The sequence below is a fragment of the Struthio camelus genome, chromosome 21 (genome assembly GCF_040807025.1).
Source record: "Struthio camelus isolate bStrCam1 chromosome 21, bStrCam1.hap1, whole genome shotgun sequence".
NCBI classification, from domain to species: Eukaryota; Metazoa; Chordata; class Aves; order Struthioniformes; family Struthionidae; genus Struthio; species Struthio camelus.
Genome location: NC_090962.1, coordinates 7,666,485 through 7,688,156, shown reverse-complemented (window position 1 = coordinate 7,688,156; position 21,672 = coordinate 7,666,485). Strand labels below are relative to the sequence as shown.

Here is a 21,672-nt window from a genome sequence, read left to right as displayed (position 1 = left end):
AGCCATGTAAAATGCACTGGCTTGCATAACTCTCTTTGTGAACCTGTCATCTTGGTAGACTTTCATTTTGAGACCAAGCGTGCAGAGCATGCTACGAGAAACCAGAAAATACAGTTCCTGGCGGTAAACGTCTCAGAACACAGCCGTCTCAGAATACAGCTACACGGAGTACAGCCGTCTCACGGTTCATGGGCGGCAATGCTGTATCCCAGACAGGAGAAGGCAGCTCATCTTCATTTCTTTCATTCAATATTCTGAAACAAAGCTTCTCATTGCACACCTGGCTGCGATCACATTTATCAGATCTTACACTGTGCCTGTCAGACATGTAATTAGGACACTATATGCTGCTACGCTTACGAGACTAGCTTTCAAATATTGCAGAGACAAGCCAGCATTAAGATCTTACGCATGAGCTTATACGTTCCCCTAAATTCTAAGCTAAGCTAGTACTGAAATAAATACCTGACAACATAGCCTTGCAACTGGCCTAGATCCAGAATTAAAAACCTGACCGTTACCCTCCAGTCTTACTGAAACGGCTCAAGAGACCTCAGCACATGTCCCCTACTACTCCGACACCTTGCCTTGTCCCAGTCCGATTTCAGTCCCACCGCTTTCCCCATCTCTGGAGGCAACTAGTCCTGCAGCGGAAGGATAACACCCCTGTCAGCAAGCCAGCACGCTGCACAGTGCCTCTGCGGACACAGGGCAAGTCCCAGATTTTGGGAGGAGGACAGCCTGAGCCTGTGCGCTGCATAGCCCATAAACTCAAGGGTTCCCATTAACACACATGCCAGCTTCCCCTGAGAGCTGCAGATCTTTCTTGGCAGCCGCTCCTATTCCAGGCAAAGGTTAGTTATTGCTCCCCGGACTTTTGCTACTCCGCCTACTCTCATGCTTTAATGCCATTCCTCTTAAGCACGCTCTGCATGGTTGGAGCTTGCTGATTTTCTGAGAAAGGGAGAAAACCGTGGCAAGCCACTAGCTGTGACTGATGTGCTGCTACAAGAACACAACCACCCTTTGTTTCTAACGCTACCCTGACCGGTCTTTCACTGCTGTTTTTCACCATGGCATTAAGCAGTCCATTCCCAGGCGTTTATCTGTGCTCTAAGACACTGCAGCAATATAACTCCTTTGCATCACTCGGGAGCAAGGGGGGTTACAGAGCAAGTCAGCCCATATGTGCAGAGCATCCGTCAGCCTTCTCCAGCCTGCAGGAAATACCTGCCAGGGGAGGACCCTCCTCCACACACACAGTCTGAGCCTCTTTAAATGACAACTGAGACTCCTTAGAGCAGCTCTAAGAAAAGGATCATCAAGAATAACTGGAACACCCACGTTTGAAATTTAGAGACATAACCTTAAGTTTTCTCTGAAAACACTGGTCTTTATTAGATCCGGGAGACAAACTTGAGGCTCATGCGTCAGGATGCTGCTTCGCTCCTTAACCTGTGCGGGTGCCTGTAGTACTCAGGGCTTGACAAGACAAGAGAGACAGATTTCCAGTCTGCTTTAAACTTTCAGAGCTTCCGATTTATTTTTTCGTAATGGAGTACTGTGCTGTCTTAGTTGGGTGTTACTCTTCCTTAAAACATATTCATCCTTAATACCACTAAAATGAGAGAGGGAGAGAGAGAGAGCTCCCTGTATTAAACACCGTAAACACTGCATGAACTGAAACGTAGAAGTGATTTACTCTCTGCAGTCAGCAGTGTCAGGCTTCAAAGCTGTTATATCAAAGCAGGATCATAAAGCCCAAAGCAATAAAGAGGAACCAACTGTGCTTTTTCTGTGTCACTGTACATAACCGCTTTTTTGTGTGCGTGGTACATATATACTTTTTGAAATTAAAACGTTCAGTGCTCCAGTAGGAAAAAAACCTCTATCTAAATAGCATTGGCACTCTAACCACGCCGGCTTATAAAGCTGCCTTCCTTGTGCAGCGACGCTTAATTTTTTCTCTTGGCCTAACCATTGTGGACAAATTTGGATTCACAAGGTCAGCTTATAAGCCAGGCTACTTGCTGAGACATCCAAAACCTGTATCTGGATGCACAGACTTACCCAAGGGAAGATCTATTGCTACGTAGACTGTGCAAAGAGCGGGCTCTGGGACTCCCATTACAGGCACTCTACACTGACAGCTTTCCAGGACTTTATTTCTAGGTTCCTCAAGATCTACAGTAATAAAAACAGGAACGGATCTCATCCATCCTTTACAACAGAATAACCCAAAAGCTTGATGAACTCAGCCGTCATCTCGTGACAGCTCTTTTTCCGCAGACAGGAGATTTCCATGATGTTTTATCAAATTCTTTCCATGTTTACGATTGCTTTGCATTTATATCGTGCTCAAAAGTCAGGCTGCGATCTGCTGGCCTTGCTGGGTAGAACAACACCGTTATCTCCGGCTACGGTACCCCTGCCAAGTAAAGCACCAGTAACAGCTCTACATTTCTGGTTGATCTTAAAGCTTCTCTGCTTTTACTAATTAGTCTTCTTAAGAAAGATAAAATGGAATAAACAGGTGAAGGACATCTTCCAGTTTGACTAACCTGTACTTGTAAGCACCGCAGGACCGTGCATGTTTTTACAGTCCTACTCGGCGTTTCGGAAACCTGTTACATATTCTTCCTTCAACCTACTGAAATGCTCGAGTTTCTTCAGCAGAGGGAGCTCAAGCTTTTTTTTGTTTTTTTTTTGTTTTTGTTTTTGTTTTGTTTTTTTTTCCCCTCCCCACTTGCCTTTCCCAACGCTGGGAAAGCTTCCTGCCCTTGGGAAGAGCGTGGTCGGCGTCCCCTGGAAGCTGCTCGCCGCCTACGGCCGGGCTCCTGTTTTACGAGCAGCCTTGAAGGACCCGGACGAAGGCCACGCGCGCCCGCTTGGCCGCCCCGGGGCAGGCGGTTGGGGGGGGGGGGGGAGAACCGGCGCGGCGCCTCACCTGAGGGACCTCGTCCACCGCCAGCTGGTAGGACGCTCCCCCGGACCCGAAGCGCAGCGTATCGCCGGGGCTCACGCTCACCGCCGCGTTTTGGACGCGGCAGTCGTTAACGAAGGTGCCGTGGGCCGAGTTGAAGTCCTGCAGGACGAAGCCGCCCGCCGGGCCGGCGCACGCGAGGGCCGCGTGGCGCTCCTCCACGCCTGCGGACTGCGGCGGGAGGCCGGCGAGCCGGTCAGGTTCACGGCGCTTGTCCAGCTCTCGCCTCCTCGCTACGTCTACGCGTCAACCAGCTTTTAGCATCTCCCCCCCCCAACCCCACCCCGTGCTTCGCGCGTAGGAGTCTTAACGCATCGTCCCACCCGCAGCCTAATAATAACCCGGCCTGTAATGAAAGAGCAGGCGGCTAACGCAGCAAGGACCCTTCCCTCCCGCTGTTTTTTGGGTGGCTTTAACGCCTAGCTCGCGCGCCGGCCCAGGAGCCGGGGGCGTCGCGTTACCTCCAGCACGATGTCCGCGTCTCGGCCCCTTCCTACGGTCGTCGTTCCCGCTTTCAGCGGAAAGCACGCCTCCGAACTCCTCAGAAAGGCTCGCATTGTCTCGCCCGGACACCCGGAAAGCTTGAATTTAGGAAACGGTAATCATTTAGTAACCCTGATCCAGCGCACGTTGACGGTAAACCGAGATACTACCCCTCCCCCCCCCGCCCGCCTGCCCGCACTGCCACCGGCCGCCATTTCGTGGCGGCCCTGCCGGGGGGGGGGGGGGGGGGGCTGGTGGTTGCCGCGGCAACCGGGGCGGCCATGTCGGCACCCCCCCACCACCCTGGGCCTCCCCCTTCCGCGCTCCTTCGGGGCCCAAAAGGCGGCCAAGCGGCGTCACCGGCAGCCTCCTTCGCCGCGGGAGGACGCGGCGGCGAGTGTTGTGGCGACCGTTCCCCCGGCGAGGCGGGCGGGCGGGCGGCAGGGCCCAGCCCTGCCCAGCTGCCCGCTCACCGCGCGTGGTGGCCCGCGCGCCCTAACCGAAAGAAAAAAAAAAAAAAAACCAAAAAAACAACCCAACTGAACCGAGCAGACAACCAAAAAAAAAAAAAAAAAAGCTTTTGTTTTTGAGAGATTTATTCTGGGAAATTTCTAAGAAAGCTTTTTATTTATTTATTTTTATTTTTATTTTTGGAGGCGCAGCTTTTCCTGCGAGTCCTGCCAGCATCTCCTCACCCCGCTCGCCCTCCGCAGGCTCTAGCGCTTTAGGGCCCGAACCTGGCGTTTCGGGGAGTTTCGACAACCGCCGCGCTTCCTCTGCGGTGCCAAGACCGGCTCCGCGCAGCCCGGGAGTTGCTGTCGGGACATGAATTTCCTTCAGGGGCGGCAAAGAGACGTATGAAGGCTTCGCGAGCGCGGAGGAGGGGGAGCGAGGCAAACACGGCCAGATTTCGCCCACAGTAGAGATTAAACACGACGTGAAACAACCTGCAGTCGGGGTGAAGCGCCCCTTCTGTTACGTGCGCGGAGGTTGCGGGGACCGTGAGATCGCTGCCCTTCCTTCCCGGTAACGCTTGCTTTCAGGATTAACTATTCTCTTTTACAGCTTGCAGCGTATTGCAAAGCCACCTAAATGTCACGTGGAAGGAGAGGCGGCCCAGGAAAGCGACAACGGCAGCGGCTGCAGGAGCGCTCGCCCCTTCCTCCTCTCTTTCCCAAATACTGGCACAAGTTCAAGTAGGAGGAGATATTCATTAGCCGTTCAGGCTTTTTTTGCATCGTTACTTTATTGGTCACGGGAAATTTCATTGCGGTCACTGCATTTTACAGCGTTCTTTTTTTTTTTTTTTTTACAGCTCTTTTCATACACGCAATGCTTGGAAAGCGTTCTGCTTTTCCCAGCCTCTTTCATTAAATGGGACAATTTGGCTGAAGGAGCTCCAGGAAATCGCAGCTTGCAACTGCTCAGACAAGGGCCCGCGCGTCATTAACCCGACGGTTACACCGATTTTGTAAGACAACTGTCACGGCTGGGTTTTTTTTTCACCCTTCCCACGGTATTTTCCCTTAGGTTGCATTTTGGACACAGCACACGCGCTTCTGGGGACTGGGCTTTGTACGTACCTCTCAATGCCAAGTTGCACGTCTGTTACGCAGCCGTCGGATGTATAGCTCGGATTACTTTGGCCAGTTAAACCAACAGCATGAATGAACAAAACCACTGACAGAAGACTTCATCTTCATGTACATATGCTTAACAAAGAAAATTTTAGGATCCAGTATTTTGAACAGAGTCATACCCAAGGAAAACACTGGGCAGGGATTTTAACAATTAAGATATTTGTTTCCCTCTTAGAGGCACATGCACCCGGGAGAAAACTTCCAAAGAGTTGTACTCCCTTTCAAGCCCCTAAACAAAAGCAAGAACAAAAACAATGGGGGGGGGAAAAAACCCCTCATTCTGGCCCACCTTTACTATTTTTCCCTTTATTTGATTAAGGAAGGCCCTTATTAAATGCTGTTATTTCACCCATCTGAGATCATGGTGTCTCTTGGGGTACAGCAAAGAGAATTTCCTGTGATTAAAATGATGGAAATGATGAGATAGAAGATAAAGTAATCAATAACAAGATAAACTACCATAAAGGTTTGGACCAGCCTCTCTTCTTTACCTTTGTTTTGGCTGTTTGAACATATCTGGTACCTTTTACTGACGGAACCACTGAGTCAACCTCCGTTGAAGTGGCTGCCTCTGCAGAAGCCCTCAGGTCCAAGTTACATGGATGAGCACTTACCAAGCCACATAGCAACAGATCTAATGTTCCCACCAGCACCTGGACTCAGTGACTGACGACAACTTCTTGTGGTGCTGCAAGAGCCAGCACCGCAGGAGGCTCAAAGTCCCATACTCGACACATCCACACCAACAAAAACTAGTGACACCACACCAACAAAATCTCCCTAGTGACACGCCAGAGGCAGAGGACAGACCGGCCCCGTGTAGCAGGCATCTGCTATGGATTCAGGAGAGGCTCTGCTCCACGTCCACACCTTGACACGCACACCACACAAGGGAAAACGTGGCCATGGACGCTCGTGAACTTGCAGTCCTCACAGCTCTGCTAGAAGGCCAGGAGCTAGAAGCTCACGGAGCAGCACCCACCCTAAAGCAAACAACTGATTGATTTTGTCCTGCTCCTGCTTAAAGCTCATGGGAACAGCCAGCTATGCGCAAGTGTACACACACGCACAAACACAATGTACAAAATATTTATTTAGAAAAGGTCTGCTTGCACAGCATATTCAACAGTAGTTTGAACCAGAACATCTTGAACACCTTTTGGCAGAGGTACACTAATACAGTCACCAACCCACTGAATTTATCAGCTTGCCTCAAACGCACTGCCCCTTCATATCGGGGCACAAAACACAAAAGAGAAAACAACAGTGGCAAGAAACACGGTCCTCTTCTGAAGGAGTCCGGCTTCTGAGGCCAGCACGAGACCTCCTATGTGTCATGCAATTACCTAAGCGTCTGCTGAATTTAAGGGGTCATTTCGTGCACTGATTCCACTTTTCGCCAACGAGGAGAAACCGTCGCAGGAAGTCACGCTGGCTTGGTGCCACCACCCCAACTCCACTTTTGAATGGAGTGGAAGAAAGCCACGGCGCTAATCTGACCATTTCTTTTTTTCTTACTCGGAAAGAAAAGACAAAGAAAAACACATTTCCCTTTTCTGCTTGTAAAATTCTTCTTAAATACCAGTTTTGTGGCTTGGAAAATTCCTGTTTGGGGCAAGGGAGAGAAGAGATGAGAGGATGTGTTTAGGCGGTCCTTAATTTAAAACAAAACAACATACATATTCAGTACTTCCAGCCTTCATTTACTTCAGAGTAGCAGACTTATTTGCATTCAGTTTTTTTGCCCCCTGCGGTATTTTATAAAAGACCGTCCCTGGGAAAGCTTGTCCTGTCCATGTGATACAGAGGTAAACAGCCATCATTTCCTTGATATTTCAGCTTTCAGGGAGTGCTAAATGCTTCTGTACCAAGAGATCAAGCCTCTCTCAGTGTTTTCATCAGGAAAAATCATAGAGATATGTATTTTTTTTTTTTTAAGTCATTTGCTGCCTCTCTGGTGCTTTCTCCTGAATCTCCTCATACTTGGGCGGAGGGGTGAGCGGTTCTATCGTTATAGGACCCGTGTTGTTCCCATCAGCGAGATTTAGCCGGATGTCCTTTAGGTGCAGCTTTTCGGACTTGATTCTCCGGACTTTGAGTGGTTTCAGGCGCTTGCTCAAGCGTGAGTTGTGCCGGCTGGGCTGCTGCTCTGCACCGGGCTCGGCGCCGGCAGCTCCCGACGCTGGTACGTTCTCATCGATGCCCGTTAGAGATTCGTAGGAGGGCAACGATATGCTGATCCTGTTGCTCCTCTCCGAGTCTCTGGGCTCAGAATAGCCGGAGTTCATCACTTCCTCGTAGCTGGGGACATAGTACCGGGAAGACACCTCTTCGTCCTCTTCTTGGCTGTAAGGGATAACAGTAAAACTATCAGTGTCTTACCCGATTTCGGCTTCATTGGTGGAGGGGAGAGGAATAAGAGATTAAACCCAAAGCAGAAAAAAGGGATAGAGATATTTGCCCCTCTACATTACATACCAGTTCATTTCAGTTAGACAGAACGGACCGCAACCAGTCTGCATTTCTCTAGCATTAGGACATTGCCATAATCTGCTAGAGCACAAGAGTTTTCTCTGTGGATCCCAGCACACAAAAAAAAAACCGCTCTAAAGTTATCCGTGCATGCGCTGTAGCTCTCACCTACAGCACTTCCCAAGCAAAAGCCAGGAGGGCTGCCTTCTGCTACCTTGGGTCACATTTCATCTCAATAACCCCTTCGCTCTCTGGACAGAAAATAAGCCACGTGCAGCACTTTGGGGGCAGGATATAATCCGCATCACGTACTGCACAGATTTTCCACGCTGCCAAGACATTTGGGGGACTTTTCCCGCGATCCGTGCTTGAGTGCAAGCTGTTTATTTAGACTGTCCCTCTTACGACAGCAGTCGTTGCCCTGCTTACTGGAGTTCCCCGAGCAAACAGCAAGCTCCTGAAGACTTTCAACAGGTCTAAATTCTGGTTTCTGCAGCTGCTGACCTGAGCACGCTCCTGGAGCTGTAGTCAAAAGGTTGTTTGGCACTTCTGACTGCCCCAAGTGAGAAAGCACATCCTACCTTTTCTGCCCCAACACCACATGCCTTCCTCCTCCCTGCTCCTCTGCAGCTGCGTTAACCATTAACATCTCCTAGCACTCGTTCTCAGCATACTGTTTGTATACTAACAAAGCAGGGCGCTTAATGCCTCAGCGATGCTTGCTTGGCCACAGCTCCTTCTAGACCACAGTTTAAACATAAACAATGCCTTCTTTTACCTGCTACACCATAAATACAGCTGCATGAAGTCCTTCTTCATCTCTAAAACTTAAGTTTGAAGCCTAAGCCAGGAGATGTGCTTGCCTTTATTTTAGCAGGCCCTGCTGTTGGCCTTAATTTGTTTGCTCCTCACCTCTTTGAGGAGGAAAATGGCTCTTGGTTTTATTTTTACACTAGATCCTGTCCCTTTTCCCCTGGAAAAGGCTCACCTGTCCTCCTGGTGCGAAGGCTCTGCAGATACTTGGTGCTGGATCCTAGTAATATCTTCGCTTTGCCTCTTCTTGTCCCGGATATTCAAACAGATGGAAAGCAAAAGAAGCAGCACTCCAGCCCCGACCAACACATAGGCCACGGAAAAAGTCTTGCTCTTCAAAATACCTCCACCGCCACGGTCAGGCTTGCTGCTGTTTCCCGCATGGACTGCGGGTTTATCGGTCTGGCCAAAGCCAGGGACGAGGTTCCACACTGCCATGATGATCCCGAGGACCAGCATGCCCAGCCCTATCGCAGTCAGGGCATAGTGCGAGCCGTTTGTCCGCGACTGGGCCATGGTGCCCAGTGCTGGCTGGCTGGACGGGCTGCAGCCAGGTTACATCATTTCTCAAGGTGCTGGGTGCACAATCCTCGTATCATGCGTGCGATCCCTCCCAAAGCGGACGGCGAGATCTGCAAGGAGACCGAAAGTGCCGGTTAGCACACAACCAGATGCAAAAGCTACACGAGCTACAATTTCAGGGAGCAAGATAACATCATTTTATTCCACTGACTAACTCTGGAAATCTAATTACACCCTCTCTGCAGAGAATATGCGAGGACGTAACACGGCAGCCAGCAGCAGGGTCCTTGCTGGCCATCCTCATTAGGCAGCAGAGAGCAGTATCCATCCCAGACGGGGTCTGGTTCACTCTACACCACCTTTTTGGCATGCAGCACAGGAAAGCAGGCAGCATCCAACAACTGCCTCCTTTCTTCTTCCCACCTTTGCATGGATCTTTCCTCCACCTAAAATGCAGCTGGACTTGCTGCATTTCACCTGGTTGTGATTGCTCTTTAATGAGCAGCCTCACAAATTAAGTATCTCATGCAGGATGGGAATTGGTGAGGTTCCCACCTAGCCCTTTTTTGGAAACTCCTGCAGCACAGCAGAAACTAAGGCGAAGGTTTTAAGTAAGACGGTCCTAAATTTCTTTCCGACTTACTGAAAAACAACAGAAATGCAGGATCCTATAACACAGACACATGAAAGCAGATTTTTACCTTTTGCTACTGTCTCAGCTGTTACACCTACCTACCTTAGAGCCGAGCTATTAACATTTGCTAAGCACTGAGATTAACTCTCCTTAAGAGGAGCAAACAGTCAGCTACACACAGCTCCACGATGCGGTGCTAACTGATCTCTTAACAGCAAGTACTGCACCAAAAAAAGCTTTACTGCGAACTAACCCAAAACCACCAGGAAAAAAAAAACCACAAGCTGCATAACTTTGCCTTTTTTCCTGTTAAGAGATTGAGAAGGGCTGGTTGTGGAGCTGGCTGGCTGCCATTCAAAGACTCTCTGTACAAAGAAGAGAAAGCAAAACTGCTGCTCTCCGAGCCAAACCAACCGTGCAGCTTTTCCTGGCTGCTCCAGCCACAAAGACTGCTCCGAAAGGAAGACCTCGGTGAAGCACACAGCTCCCTTCTGGGGAGCGTTGCCTTACTTTCGGACGATACGCGCCAGCGGCGAGTCCCCTGGGTGCATCCAAATGAACGTATCGGGCTTGGTCCTGTCAGAGCATTTCAAGTCCAGAACAAGACAAACCAACTGTAGAAACTCCACCAGTATGAACTGAATTTCTGCATTTAATTCGTTGCAAGAACTAGACGTGCTCGGTTTCCTAAAATAAGCACAAGGCGCTGCATCTTCTGGCAGTCAGGCTCCTTGATCTTAACTTCTGAAGATGGCATCTGAGCGTGCAATCCGTTACTGGAAACCACACACGAGTAACGAAGGCCGCTGGAGCAAAGCTCCTGGATTTCCATTGCACACACTCCTGCAGCAGCAGCATTCGCAGTGTCCCAGCCTTACATGCTTGCCAAAAGCAGCATGCAGCTGCACAAACATGCCGGTGTATTTTCTTTTCCTCCCAGTCTCTGGCTATTCCATGCTTGTTTGTGCTAGAAGTCACCCCCTTCGATATGATACCGCTGTGTGCTTTTTCCATACACGCCCTTACTCTTTATCACGGCAATCCAGTCCAGCGGTACTTAGCTTCATGTTTGCTTGTTTGGTTTGAGAGAAAGCCTAGTTCACTGGGTCAAGGGCCAAAATAAAACAGCGTTCCAAGAACATAGGCGCTTGCAGGAAAAGGCACGCACACAAGGCAGCAGAGGAACAGAGCAAGCTGCAGCGTGGGCTCTCCCGTCTCAGCCCACTCCTCTTCAAAGCGCTACTGACGCGTGAAAGACCCAGAGAGAGCTATCAGCGCTGCATTAAGCAGAGCCCTCGGTTGGCATCCTTCCTGCAGGTCAGGGCACCGCAAAGTCTTTGCCCCTGCGGTCTGTCCGTGGCCGTTCTGCGAGCACAAGGGCCCCCCCGCTGACCCGATCCACCCGGCTGTGCACAGCGGGCAGGCGGGCAAGGGTGAGCAGACCCAGGCGGGCGCGAGCAGCGGACGGGCGCTTCAGGCCCCTGCAGAAATTGCACAAGGACAACTTTTATCTGCAGCTCCTGAAGACAGAAAAACACCTAGGGCTCCGCGCGCCAGCAGAGTCGGGCCAGATTCGGAGGCTCCACTTGCACGGCAGTGCCGGCAAGCGGCAACTGCACAACCGGAGTCAGAAACCACGAGCCAAAACTGCCTGTGTTGAACTGTTTTCGCTCACATCAGCCCTGAGCCCTCATCCTTTTCCCAGGGAAACCTGCCAGCGCAGTCGCTGCCTCCTCCCTCCCCCCAGGCCCCAAAGTTTGGCCAGGGCACACGGTACGGACCTTGCACTTTTTTCTGCCCAGCGAAGGACTGCTCTGGCGAGCGCCTAATCTGCAAAGCCACCGTGGATTTGCTGCGCTCCGTGGGCTTGTAAAATCAAGCAAGAGGCAAGGATGTTGCATCACACGACCTCCTCCTCGTTCGCTCCCTGTGGCACCAGCCCCCGTTCCCAGCTATGCCGGGCTTGCCCCAGCCTTTTAGAAAGGCTGCCGATGCACCTAGGTGCTATCGGACGCCGCTCAGCTCGCCACCGAGGCGTTGTGCCCCCGCTCCCGGCGTTCGCTCTTACCCTTCGGGGCTCCTCCAGCCATAAAGCTCCTCTGGGGAGACCTACGAAGCCCCCGTTACGGGACACCTTCTCCCACGTAAGCACATTCCCCGCTTCATTACCAAGCGTGAAATCGCATTAGCGAAACCAGCACAATTTCTGATTAAGTTGCTCTGAGGCTGCTAACAGTCCTGCCTTGCCAGAGACCTCCAACCACACCGGCTGCCTCGGCTTAGGTCGGCGGCGCGCACCACCACTGCTCACTTGAAAGGTGGTCGGATCCTGTCTCAGCTTACTGACAACACTCCCGCTCCTGCCTGAGCAAGTTAACTGCTCAACCTCTTCCAAAAATGCACTGAAAGACTGGAGCGTTTTCTTACGACAAGGACAAGCGAGTGAATACTGCGTCAGCTTTAATAAATTCCAGCCTAACCTCGCTGATCTGACCTTTGCTGTCACCCTGCTTCTCATTTAGGGTCTCTTGAAGTCTAGCTGTAATATAAATATTTTTGACGTATGTGAGCAAGCTCCTGTCTTCACACTACAAGCGAGGTCTTTTACAAACCTGCATCTCCTGGCTGAGATTTTACTTGCAAACGGCTGTTACGGCTTTGGGGAAGAGAAATTATGCTGTACACGTGGTAGGCACAGAAAGCATGCTAGCCAAGGACCATTCATCCACCGCATCAGCGCAGGGCAGTGCTCAGCACAGACTTAAGCACAGACTGAGCATAGGCTCAACTCTCTCCCTCCTATAAATGCTCAGCAAAATTCAGCAATGCAACACAGATCATTTATTTCATGAGCAGGATGGACTTTTTTTTTTTTGGTGGAAGGAAAGTTTCCAAAAGCAACAACTTGTTCAGCCTCTTAAATCTCCTCTCAGATGCCCAGCATCTCCAGCTTCACTTTGGCATCTCCAGCCCACTGGAAGGCAACAGGATTTAAGCTCCTAAATCACTGCAGTGCTTGCAAGTTTGCACTGCAGCGAGGGCAAAGCAAATCAAACCAGAAGCCTTCACATACAAGTCTACTTCTCAATTGAATTCTCTCTTCTTTTGGCTTACAAGAGGGCACTGCTATCACTTGCTTAGCAATAACCATGGTGCTGTGACGTCAACTGCAAAAACTGGGATCTGCTGCTCTCTGTAACCCTGGGGCCAGCTGGCTGGGTCCAACATCCTTCGGCGGAGGCTGTTTCAAAGGAGAAGGGCAAACGGACGGCACGGAGAAAGGAGCCAGCACGCAAATCAGGATTTGGGGAAACCACAAAACAACCTCAGCCTGGCCACAATCTCTCCAAGCCCGGCACCTTGTCTCCAGCGCTGACATCTACCGCTGACATCTAGAGAAAGACCACGAGGAACATGCCAAATACAATGCAGTCCTCCCCAGGACGATGGACTCTGGTATTATAAAAAAGAAGACACGAGTCAATCGGTCCTTACCTTCTTCAGACCATGTCATGCTCCTTTCCCTAGTCCTTCCCTTTCCAGGCTCTCAGGCCACCGGCAGACGTCCCTACGCCCCTTCCCTCGGACAGCGCGAGGAGTCACGCGCCCAGGGCCCGGGGGGGCTTCCCGTGGCGAGGACTACCTTTGCTCCCGGCCCACGCGCGCCTGCGGCCTCGCGCCCGGACGCCGTCAATGATTTACACTGGGCGCTCCGGCTCGCCTTTAGCCTTCCCTCTGCCCGGCCGCGCGCGCCTCCTCGTTGCCCATCGGCGGCCGACCGCTTGGCCGAGCGGAGCCCGCGCCTGCGCTCTCGGGGAAAGGGCGGCTCCTTCGGCGGCGGCTCGTGGGCCAACACGGAAGTTGGAAACGCGTCGCTGACCAGCTGGACACCCACGCGCCTCCTCTGCCCTCCGCAACCTCGGGGCTTTTTCTCCCCCCATCCCGCCCCGTCCTGTTAACGTCATCTCCCTGCTCCCGCTTCAGGTAACTAAACCTTTTGTTGTCATCCGACGGCTACGGATGAGCCCGCAGCGAGGGCAACGGGTCAAAGCCCGGATGCATCCGGGGCTATTTCCCTCCCCGCCTGCCGAAGTGGAGTCAGAGCAACCGGCAGCGAGCCTCCGGGGCCGCGACGCAACTCCTCGGGCGCCTGGGTTTCCGCAGCCCAGCGCGGGATTCCCGCAGAAGTCATAAACCACGAGATAAACCTCACCCAGCGGACAGCTGACTTAAGTAGGCAGACCCACACGCAACAGGTAAATCAGCCTTTCGGGTTGCCACGTCAGAAAGCGCGGGCAGGGTGGGGGGGGGACACCAGGTATTTTTCCCCCCTTACCTCACCACCTTCAGCGATTGCTAAAGAAAGATGAGCTCTCCTCTTGCTGCAACAGTGATTCGCCCTCGTTGGGCCTTGCCCCATCCGTGATTCAGCCAACGTAACAGAGACGAGCGGCACCTCCTCGCACAACTGTCAGTCCCGAGCTTTGTCCTGCTCGCGCCTCTCCCCCTCCCAACCACCTTCTTCCTTTTCAGCAGCCGAGCCGGAGCCTTCAAACAACTCCGAACGGCTGCGAGCCCCGCGGCATGACGTACCGCTCCCCTCCTCACCCCACGCCTCCCCAACAACCACAAATCAGCGATTACAGCTTTGCAAGCCGGCAAGCAAAAACAAGAGCTATGTTTGGACATACTCCGAGAACTGTTTGGAGGGACGCTCCAGTTTCTTACGACGACGCTGAAACGCTAGGCTGGAGCCTGGTTTTGAACAAGCGGGAAGACAAAGTCCTATCCAAAAAAAAAAAAAAAAAGGCAACAGCACAGAGCCCACTGCACATCTGCTGATTATTCAAGCCACGTTCAAGTTTACATCCGTCCCGAACGGCTCCTAGGGCTAGCAGTGGTGCCTGAGCGTCTACCCCTCTTCGTTTCCTTTAAGAGTTACAGCCGCAAGGTCCTTTGGCTCCTTTCAAACGCAACCTTCAACCCAGGAAATCAATTCCTCGTGCCCAGGCATTGCCGGAGTGCTTTATCTTCCGAAGCACAGGAGGAAATTCCAGGGTTTTTTTTCCCCAGTCCTGGGGTGGGTGACCACGAAATGACCCAGAAATTATCAGCGAGGCAGGCGATGCTCTGGTCTGCGGCTCTGATTTGCAGATGCCTTGGGCACCTTTTTTCACTCCTCCCCCCACCCCCAGCTCCAGGAACAGGCAGGTATTCGCCTCCCCTGGTCCGAGCCGGCAGTCAAGGCAGCTACCTTCATTTTCACGTTTACATACAGGAAACCTCTGCGTTAACTATTTTTCCCGCTAATCTCTTTCCACAACAGATGCCCACAAGCCGGTGCTCCAATCAAAGTTTCTGCAGCGGCCGCAACCTCGCACAGAGTCATAGTCACAGGAGGAGTCAACCCACAAGCAACGCCAAACTCCATGAGGGGTCGGAAACTCAACGGACCAAGGTCAGGATTCCCCCCATTTCTTTCCCACGGCTTCTATTTCCGGCGCCAACCACTGCGCTTAGCTTGCCCGCATTGTCACAACACGCGGAGCACACGTGCACAGTCGGCTCCGTTTGATTTATCCAGGAGGGAGCCAAGGAGCACTCATTACAACCCATCAGTTACTTTCGTTACCAAGGAATTTGGTGGTTCATGTTGTTATTCCTCGTGGGGTTCGGTCTTCCTAAATAATTCCTACCCCATGTCCATGAGCAGCTGCAGTATCTGGCAGCCACCTCACGGTAAAACACAGCAAAAACGCCACCCAAAAAATCCCCTCGCTCAGCAGATCACTTGGGCCCTTCGCGTGGGAGTTCTTTGCATTCCCTGCAAGCATTTTAAGAGTTACTTCAGAGCAATTTATTCTTTTTGTTTTTAATCAATCCATCTCAATGATGCTCTTTGGCTGAAAGCACCAGATGAGAAGCCTTGAAGCACCGTGCTGCCCGGAGCCATCCACTCAAACTGGCGCCTGCAGCAGCTTCCTGGACTCGCAACAGCGCGAGCGGGAGCAGAGCCCGGCCCCGGCCCTGGCCCAGCAGCTTCCTGCAAAACAAGGGCAAACCAGCCCTGTCCATCCTGCTTGCGAGGTGGGGACGCCGCTGTCCGCGGAGCCCAGCATGCGTTACGGAAGGGATCAAGCGCTTCACTGATGAAATCCGGTTTAATCGCAAGCCTCTCTCTCTCTCTCTCTCTCTCTCTCTCTCTCTCTCTCTCTCTCTCTCTATCTCTCTCCATCCTGCAGTTGACGTGGCTGTTTTAACCAAGAGGGACAGGATTTCTGACTCCAGCAGTGTTTCCCCCGTTGAAGAGGCAATAAAACTATCCCTCCGCGTTCAATATCCGCTTAGCCAACAGGAGAAAAACATCAGCGGTGTTCAGGGGCATCTTCAACTGTTAAATCCTTAGTAATGCAGGACACCGGCAAGCAATCAAGTCTCCGCGCGTTTCCCAGGTAGCACAGATCACACAAGCCACAGTAACAGTATTTGCAGACCCTTAATTGTAAATATGGGGCGGACAGCCATTAGCTTCAACTTTTCCATCGAAGCATGGTAAATGGCTCTCCAGTCTCTTTTTCTCCCCATAATTTTATTATAAGAATGCTTTTTGCAAACCCATAATGGACTCTGACAAGGAGTCCTTTCAAATTGATATTTAGAGACATTTCCATTTATTCATGCTGATAATTCTGCTGCTACACTTAACAGAGGGCTCTAAATAAATCACGGGGTGGGGGGAACGTGTATTTTGTCAGGCAGGGATAAGGATAAATTCTCCTTGCAGCAGAGGGGCAGTTTGGTCGAAGGGCCTGCGGTCCCCGCACTGTGCGTCTGCAGGAGCCACGAAGAGCGCGCCAGCGCTGATTTACAACGGCATCAGGGGTTCGTTAGCCCTCGGGGCATCGCAGCCTGCTGCACCAACAGCTTTTCAGGGCTCCTCTCATGCGCAGCTCATACGTTTAGCCAACCTACCAAACTGCACCGCCTCCATGACCAAAAACTTCCGGGCCAGACTCTACGAAAACAGAGATGTGGGAATTCAGGGTGGTTTGCCTCTCTCAAGGCTAGATAAGCGACTTGAATTTCAAGACTACACTGTGCCGAGGCACTCCTCACAACTTCTAGGAACATATGTCTTTGCGCTTGGCAGAGGATGAAAAAAAAAAAAGGAAGACTCAGGAATTCAGCCCCGGAACGAGTCGAACGGGCCTCCACGAGCTCATCAGGAAGCCGACAAGCCTTCAAAGCAAAGACCTGGTGGAAAGAGGGACTTGAGCAAAGCCATTTACAGTTCTGCCATAAAATAAAAGAAAACCACGTGCGGAGCGAGTCAAGTTCAGGACACGTCCCGTAGGCAGCGGCTGACGTAACGATTTTAAGGCTGAGCTTTCGACAGTAAATAACTGGGTGCAGGTTTGGGGTTGGCTTGTTTGTTTTAATCCACAGGTGCCACCAACGGCTTTGGAGCACCCAGAGCACGTGGTGCAGAAAAGCTTTGGGAAAAACAGACAAGCCTGGGAAAATCCCGACACCGACTTCTTATCTTTCCCCGGCTTACTTCTGATTATACCTGATACCTTTATTTTTGATTAGGCCACAGCAGATGGACCGCTGGTTCTCACCGCAACCCTTTAAAGCACGTTTTTACCAATGGGATGAAAGCAGAGCCAGCTCCTTGCTCCTCGTGTGAGTGGGACGGCCCCAGGCCCACACCCTGTGTTTTGCCCCAAATTCGGCTCCTCAGGGCTCCCAGCCCTGCAACACTGCCCCCTCCTGACCTCCTTCCGGACCCCTTTAATCCATGCAGCGAGGGCAAAGCTAGGACTGTCCCCGAGCTTCCTCCGTTGCTTCTTTCCGAGCTTGTGGACAGTTTAAAGTTGTCCGAATCTGTCCCACGTAGTACTTGACAGAGATAAAGGAATTCCTCTTAAAAGCATGAATTTTGGACTGCTGGTTCAGCGAACCCTCCCCGTCTCAGCGTGTCATTCAGCGCCTTGCAGAGCTTTTCGACATTCTCCATCTGCCCGCGCGATATCTGCCTCAGTCCGAGCCAACGTTCTTATTTCCGCCACCTCCTTCAGCCCTGCCTGCGGTAGCTTTGAGCGGTTGCCATCCCTCCTTCCCAAAGTGCTTTTAACAGCTCCGATCACGTTGCAGGAGCAAACCTGAGCCTTATCTTCGCAGTCCAGAGGTCCCCTGGCTGCAAGTCACAAACCTTGGAGGCCGGGCCAGCATATTGTACATCAGCGTTGCAAGTGCCTCCTCCTCATCCTGGGAATTTGAAGCACGTCCTTCATCTCTTTGCTCCCCGATACACCATCGCCTTTCCTTGCCCTGCTTCACAGGATGCTTCAAAGAGGTTTCTCCAAAGATACGCTAATAAAACCTGTTGCGATTTAAGGAAACAGCCAGCCTTCCAGCGGCCCTGAGCTTCAGCCTGAATCTCATTCTTACCTACAGCATCTATTTTTACATAATTTCTTTCTACACACCTCCAGTATTCGCCAGCAGGCAGCTTAAAATCAACTCGGGCGCTGCCAGCCGCGCTCAACCTGTTTGAAAGCTCCTGCCTGCCGCTGCCCCCGTCGCGTTCGCTGCAAAAAGAGGAAAAAAAAAAAAGCTTTTACAGAGAGAGCAGCCAAGCAAGACTTTGCATTAGGCACCGGGCTGGGAGGGACAGCCTCCACGCCGGCGGTATGGGACGACAGGGCGCAGCGCCCGCCCGCGCGCTGCAAGCAAGCGGGCGAGCTCGTCCCTCCCGGGAGGGCGCCGGGACTGCCGCCGGCCCCGGGGGTCTGCGGGAACGGCAGGAGGAGGACTGGGGAATTGCTCTGTGCCGCGTGGCGCTGGCGAGCGCGGGGGGCAAGGGGAGCAGTGCAGGGAGAGGCAGACCGCACCGGGCAGGGAAACAAGGGAAAGGAAACAAAAGCGAGCACAGGGCAGAAAGAGAGCAAACGGGAGCCAGGAGAGCTACGGGAAGGAGAGGTGAAGGGATTTGGGAAGCGCTGCGAAACGCCGCGGGAAGCCACAATGAGCCACTGTTCAGTGAATAAGCCACAGGTAGTTTGATACTGAGGGAAGTTTACTCTGGGATTAGTCTGCTGTGCAAAAGCCTGCAAAATTCACAGAGTATATTCAACTCGGTTCCAGGAAAGACTGAAGAGCAAAATAAAAACTAGTTTCTTCATTAAAAAAAAAATAAAAATACATGGAAAACAGAAAGCCCATTCAGCAGTGTTTCAGTGACAGACAGGACCCAACTACACGTAGCTGGGCCGCAGAGGACTCAGCCTGGGAAGCCCTCCCTCCTCTAGGACTCTTCCACCCAGCTTGCGGACCCCACCTGGCCCTCACCTCCCCGAGGTCTCCATGGCAGGTGAACTGCAACCAGGATCCACCAGTACATTAAGGCACTGAATTTGTGAAGAGCATCACCCAGAGACAGTGATCTCCAGGGCAAGGATGGTCAAACGTTCCTGCTTGCCCGGCCGCTTCCCCTCTCAAGAATTTTTTTCCACTCATGCAATTAAGCTCGTAGTTAAAATCAAAGGCAGATAAAATGCTTCCGACTCATTATGGTCTAAGGGCTGGGTTGACTATCCCCACACCCACTCATTCCTCATTACCACCCCAGGCGGTTTCCCTTTCTGGCCATCCCGCAGAGACAGGAGGTGGAAGTAGGCGCCCTACAAGCCTTGCAGGACACTTGGCTACGTCTTCGCTAGGACGCAGAGGGGCGCAACGCAGGTAGATCTGGTGCTGAGGACCTGAGGTCTGCACCGAGTGAGTTTGAAGGGGCTGACTTTGGCCTCCGTGGCCTCAACCTCCATTGGCATCTGGAGCACGCTAGTATAGTCAGGACCACGTCTTCAGGTGCAGCTTCATCTGAAAGGGACCCACCTTGCACGCTCTGAGATGCGAACCAAGCGCAGTAAGGCTGATGGCTAGCTTGGCTTCAAAAGCAGCCTCCTGCTTTTATCTACAAGATTAGCACGACCCAACAAAATTAGCCTTCCAGTACAATTTCTAACTTTTGGGATGTGCTTCCATCAGCGTGCTCTGATTTCTGCTCGCAGGGCCCACGTTTCCCAACAAAACGAGCTACAAATTGCTCAGAGACAGTCGCCCCAACAGATATCCTGCCTCCACATCTCGCTAGCCTCGACAAGCAAACAAAGGGATCTTCACAGAAGGCTCCTGACGTCCCCTCTGGATGCGTGGTGCCTTCTGCGTTGGATGCTATTCCTACGATAGATACCGGTCTCTCCAAGCCAGGGGAGTTTCAGCAGGTGTAGTTTAACACGCGAGGGTTTCCACGGGTTTCTCGCGCGGGCTAAATCAGTGGTAGCGAAATCAGCCCCGTCCTGCTTCTGCCGCACCAGGGCTGGGTGTAACACAACTCCTTCCCTAAGACAGCCCACTTTTAAAGTCAATATGGGGCAGGCACGTACTTCGATCGCATCTAACACACACAGAGCCGGGCTGGAAGGAAAAAAACAAACGCTCTGCGAGGAAAGCTGTCAGCAACAGCCCGTAAAACCACCCGGCAGCCGGCAATTACAAGGCGCACTGCTCACAGCCAGGCACGAGATTGTGAAAGAGGGCAAGGTTTACCCATGCTTGAGGAGAACCAGGCAGGCTTCCTCCTTTCCCTGGCCACGGACACCAGTCCCCGCCACCTCTGTCCCTCCGTGAGGTTACCAGCGGGGGCGAAACGCGCTGATGTTCACGTTCAACCCAAAAGGATACGGCGTTTTTTTTTTTTTCCCCCCCCCTTCCTCCCCCCCCCATGCCCCTCGACACAACGCACGAATGAATCGCCGCAGATGAGAGTTCCCAAAAATAGCTGGGATGGTAACGGGCAACGTTCCCTACCCAAACCGCAGAAAAGGACGGGGTGCGCAGCTGGGACAACCGCTTCGGGTTGCGGTCGTGCGAGCCACCTGCCAGCGCCGTGACCGCCAGGAGCTCGTCCTCGCCGCAGCCCCGTTTCATTCCCGTTCTGCCTTTGCGGCCTCAGAGGACCAGGTTGGTGTTCGGTGGCAGAGCGAGCGTGGACGCACGGGGGAAGGGGAGTCCCTGATCTCACCAAGCGACGTTCGTGGACGTTCAAAACACCCATCGCAGCTGTTCGGCTTAACACAAAGAGTTGAAAACCCACCGACTCCTGTCCGGTTACCAAAACTCCTGCGTGGACCCTCCGGCATCATCCCCCTCCTCTTCGGCTCCTTCCACCGTGCACGACGGCTCCCAACCCGACCCCATCGGGGGCCTCCTACCTACCTCCCTCCCTCCGCCGCTGCTCCGGCTCTGGCTCGGGAGGCCCTGGAAAACCCTCCCCGGGGCGGCGCTTGCACCGCCCGACCCGGCCCCCGCCGCAGCCCCCGCCGGAAAGGGCGAACACGGCCCCTGAGAAACCGGTAATGCCGAAAACCAGCTCAATGTCTTCCACCAACCCCCCCCGTTGTTGACATCGGTGCAAATCCGCCGGCAGGCTCGGAAGGAAACAGCCCGGGCAACGGGCAGCAGCCCTCCGTCTTCCCCTCCTCTCCCTTTGCGGGCATCGTCAGCCTCGGCGCTCGCAGCCATCTCCCTCTTGGGCTTTTACGACTGGGCAAAAGGCGAAAGGGGGGCATTTAATCCTCCGGCCGAAAGTCCTTTTAATTGCGTTAGCGCGGCTAGGCTGCTGCAGAGGGTGCTCCCCGTCAGCCCCTCGCCGGGGCTGCCGTTTGCTGCTCTTATGTTCTCAGAAAATGAAGCGGGGGGGGAACTGGAAGGGCAGATTTTGGTTCCCCTTCTCTTAGAAAGTCCGCAGGCTTTAATAAACTTAGTCGCCAAAGCCTTGTGACACCGGGGCAAATAACCGACTTGCAATCGGGGGCCCTTTCCCGAGCTGGTGTATTGGGTTTTTTTTTTCATATATATATTTTTTTCACGCCGAGCGGCCTCCCGCTTGCGCCGGTTCTGGTTTTGCAGCAGTTAAGCTGCTTCCTGCAACAGCCTCGCTCCTCCCGTTCCCCGTGCACGAGCTGCTGACTTCTGCAGCAGGGCCGAGCGCTCCCTCGCCGGAGGGGGCGGCGAATCCTCACCCGCCTTTCCCAAACCTGTGCGCTCCGCAAATCCAG

General features: G+C 52.7%; 2 protein-coding genes across 20 annotated transcripts in view; both read right to left on the bottom strand.

The window, feature by feature from the left end:
• Positions 1 to 4,570, bottom strand: part of FHAD1 (forkhead associated phosphopeptide binding domain 1) — a 39,862-nt gene extending 35,292 nt beyond the window's left edge. For 2 of the 10 annotated variants that reach the window (XM_068915609.1, XM_068915613.1), the window contains exons 1-3: positions 4,204 to 4,555; positions 3,445 to 3,564; positions 2,948 to 3,154 (exon numbers count right to left, since the gene is read on the bottom strand). In XM_068915609.1, coding sequence (XP_068771710.1) covers positions 2,948 to 3,154; positions 3,445 to 3,564; positions 4,204 to 4,293 — 417 coding nt within the window. In that variant the 5' untranslated portion in view covers positions 4,294 to 4,555. Of the gene's footprint in view, positions 1 to 2,947; positions 3,155 to 3,444; positions 3,701 to 3,826; positions 3,951 to 4,203 lie in introns of those variants that run through there. The other 8 variants (XR_011135695.1, XR_011135694.1, XM_068915610.1 and 5 more) reach the window with 8 other exon arrangements.
• A 1,609-nt stretch (positions 4,571 to 6,179) lies between these two features.
• On the bottom strand, positions 6,180 to 21,449 carry TMEM51 (transmembrane protein 51). 10 transcript variants are annotated; one of them, XM_068915615.1, is made up of 3 exons: positions 20,831 to 21,449; positions 8,567 to 9,023; positions 6,180 to 7,452 (listed from the first exon to the last, which is right to left on the bottom strand). In XM_068915615.1, exons 2-3 carry the CDS (start codon positions 8,905 to 8,907, stop codon positions 7,041 to 7,043), a joined length of 753 nt encoding a protein of 250 aa, XP_068771716.1. In that variant the 5' UTR covers positions 8,908 to 9,023; positions 20,831 to 21,449; the 3' UTR covers positions 6,180 to 7,040. The 10 variants fall into 10 exon arrangements, with proteins under 10 accessions (XP_068771716.1, XP_009668293.2, XP_068771718.1 ...); XM_009669998.2 differs by having other exon boundaries at positions 20,709 to 21,448; XM_068915617.1 differs by having other exon boundaries at positions 20,423 to 20,859.
• Between the last annotated feature and the right edge of the window lie 223 nt (positions 21,450 to 21,672).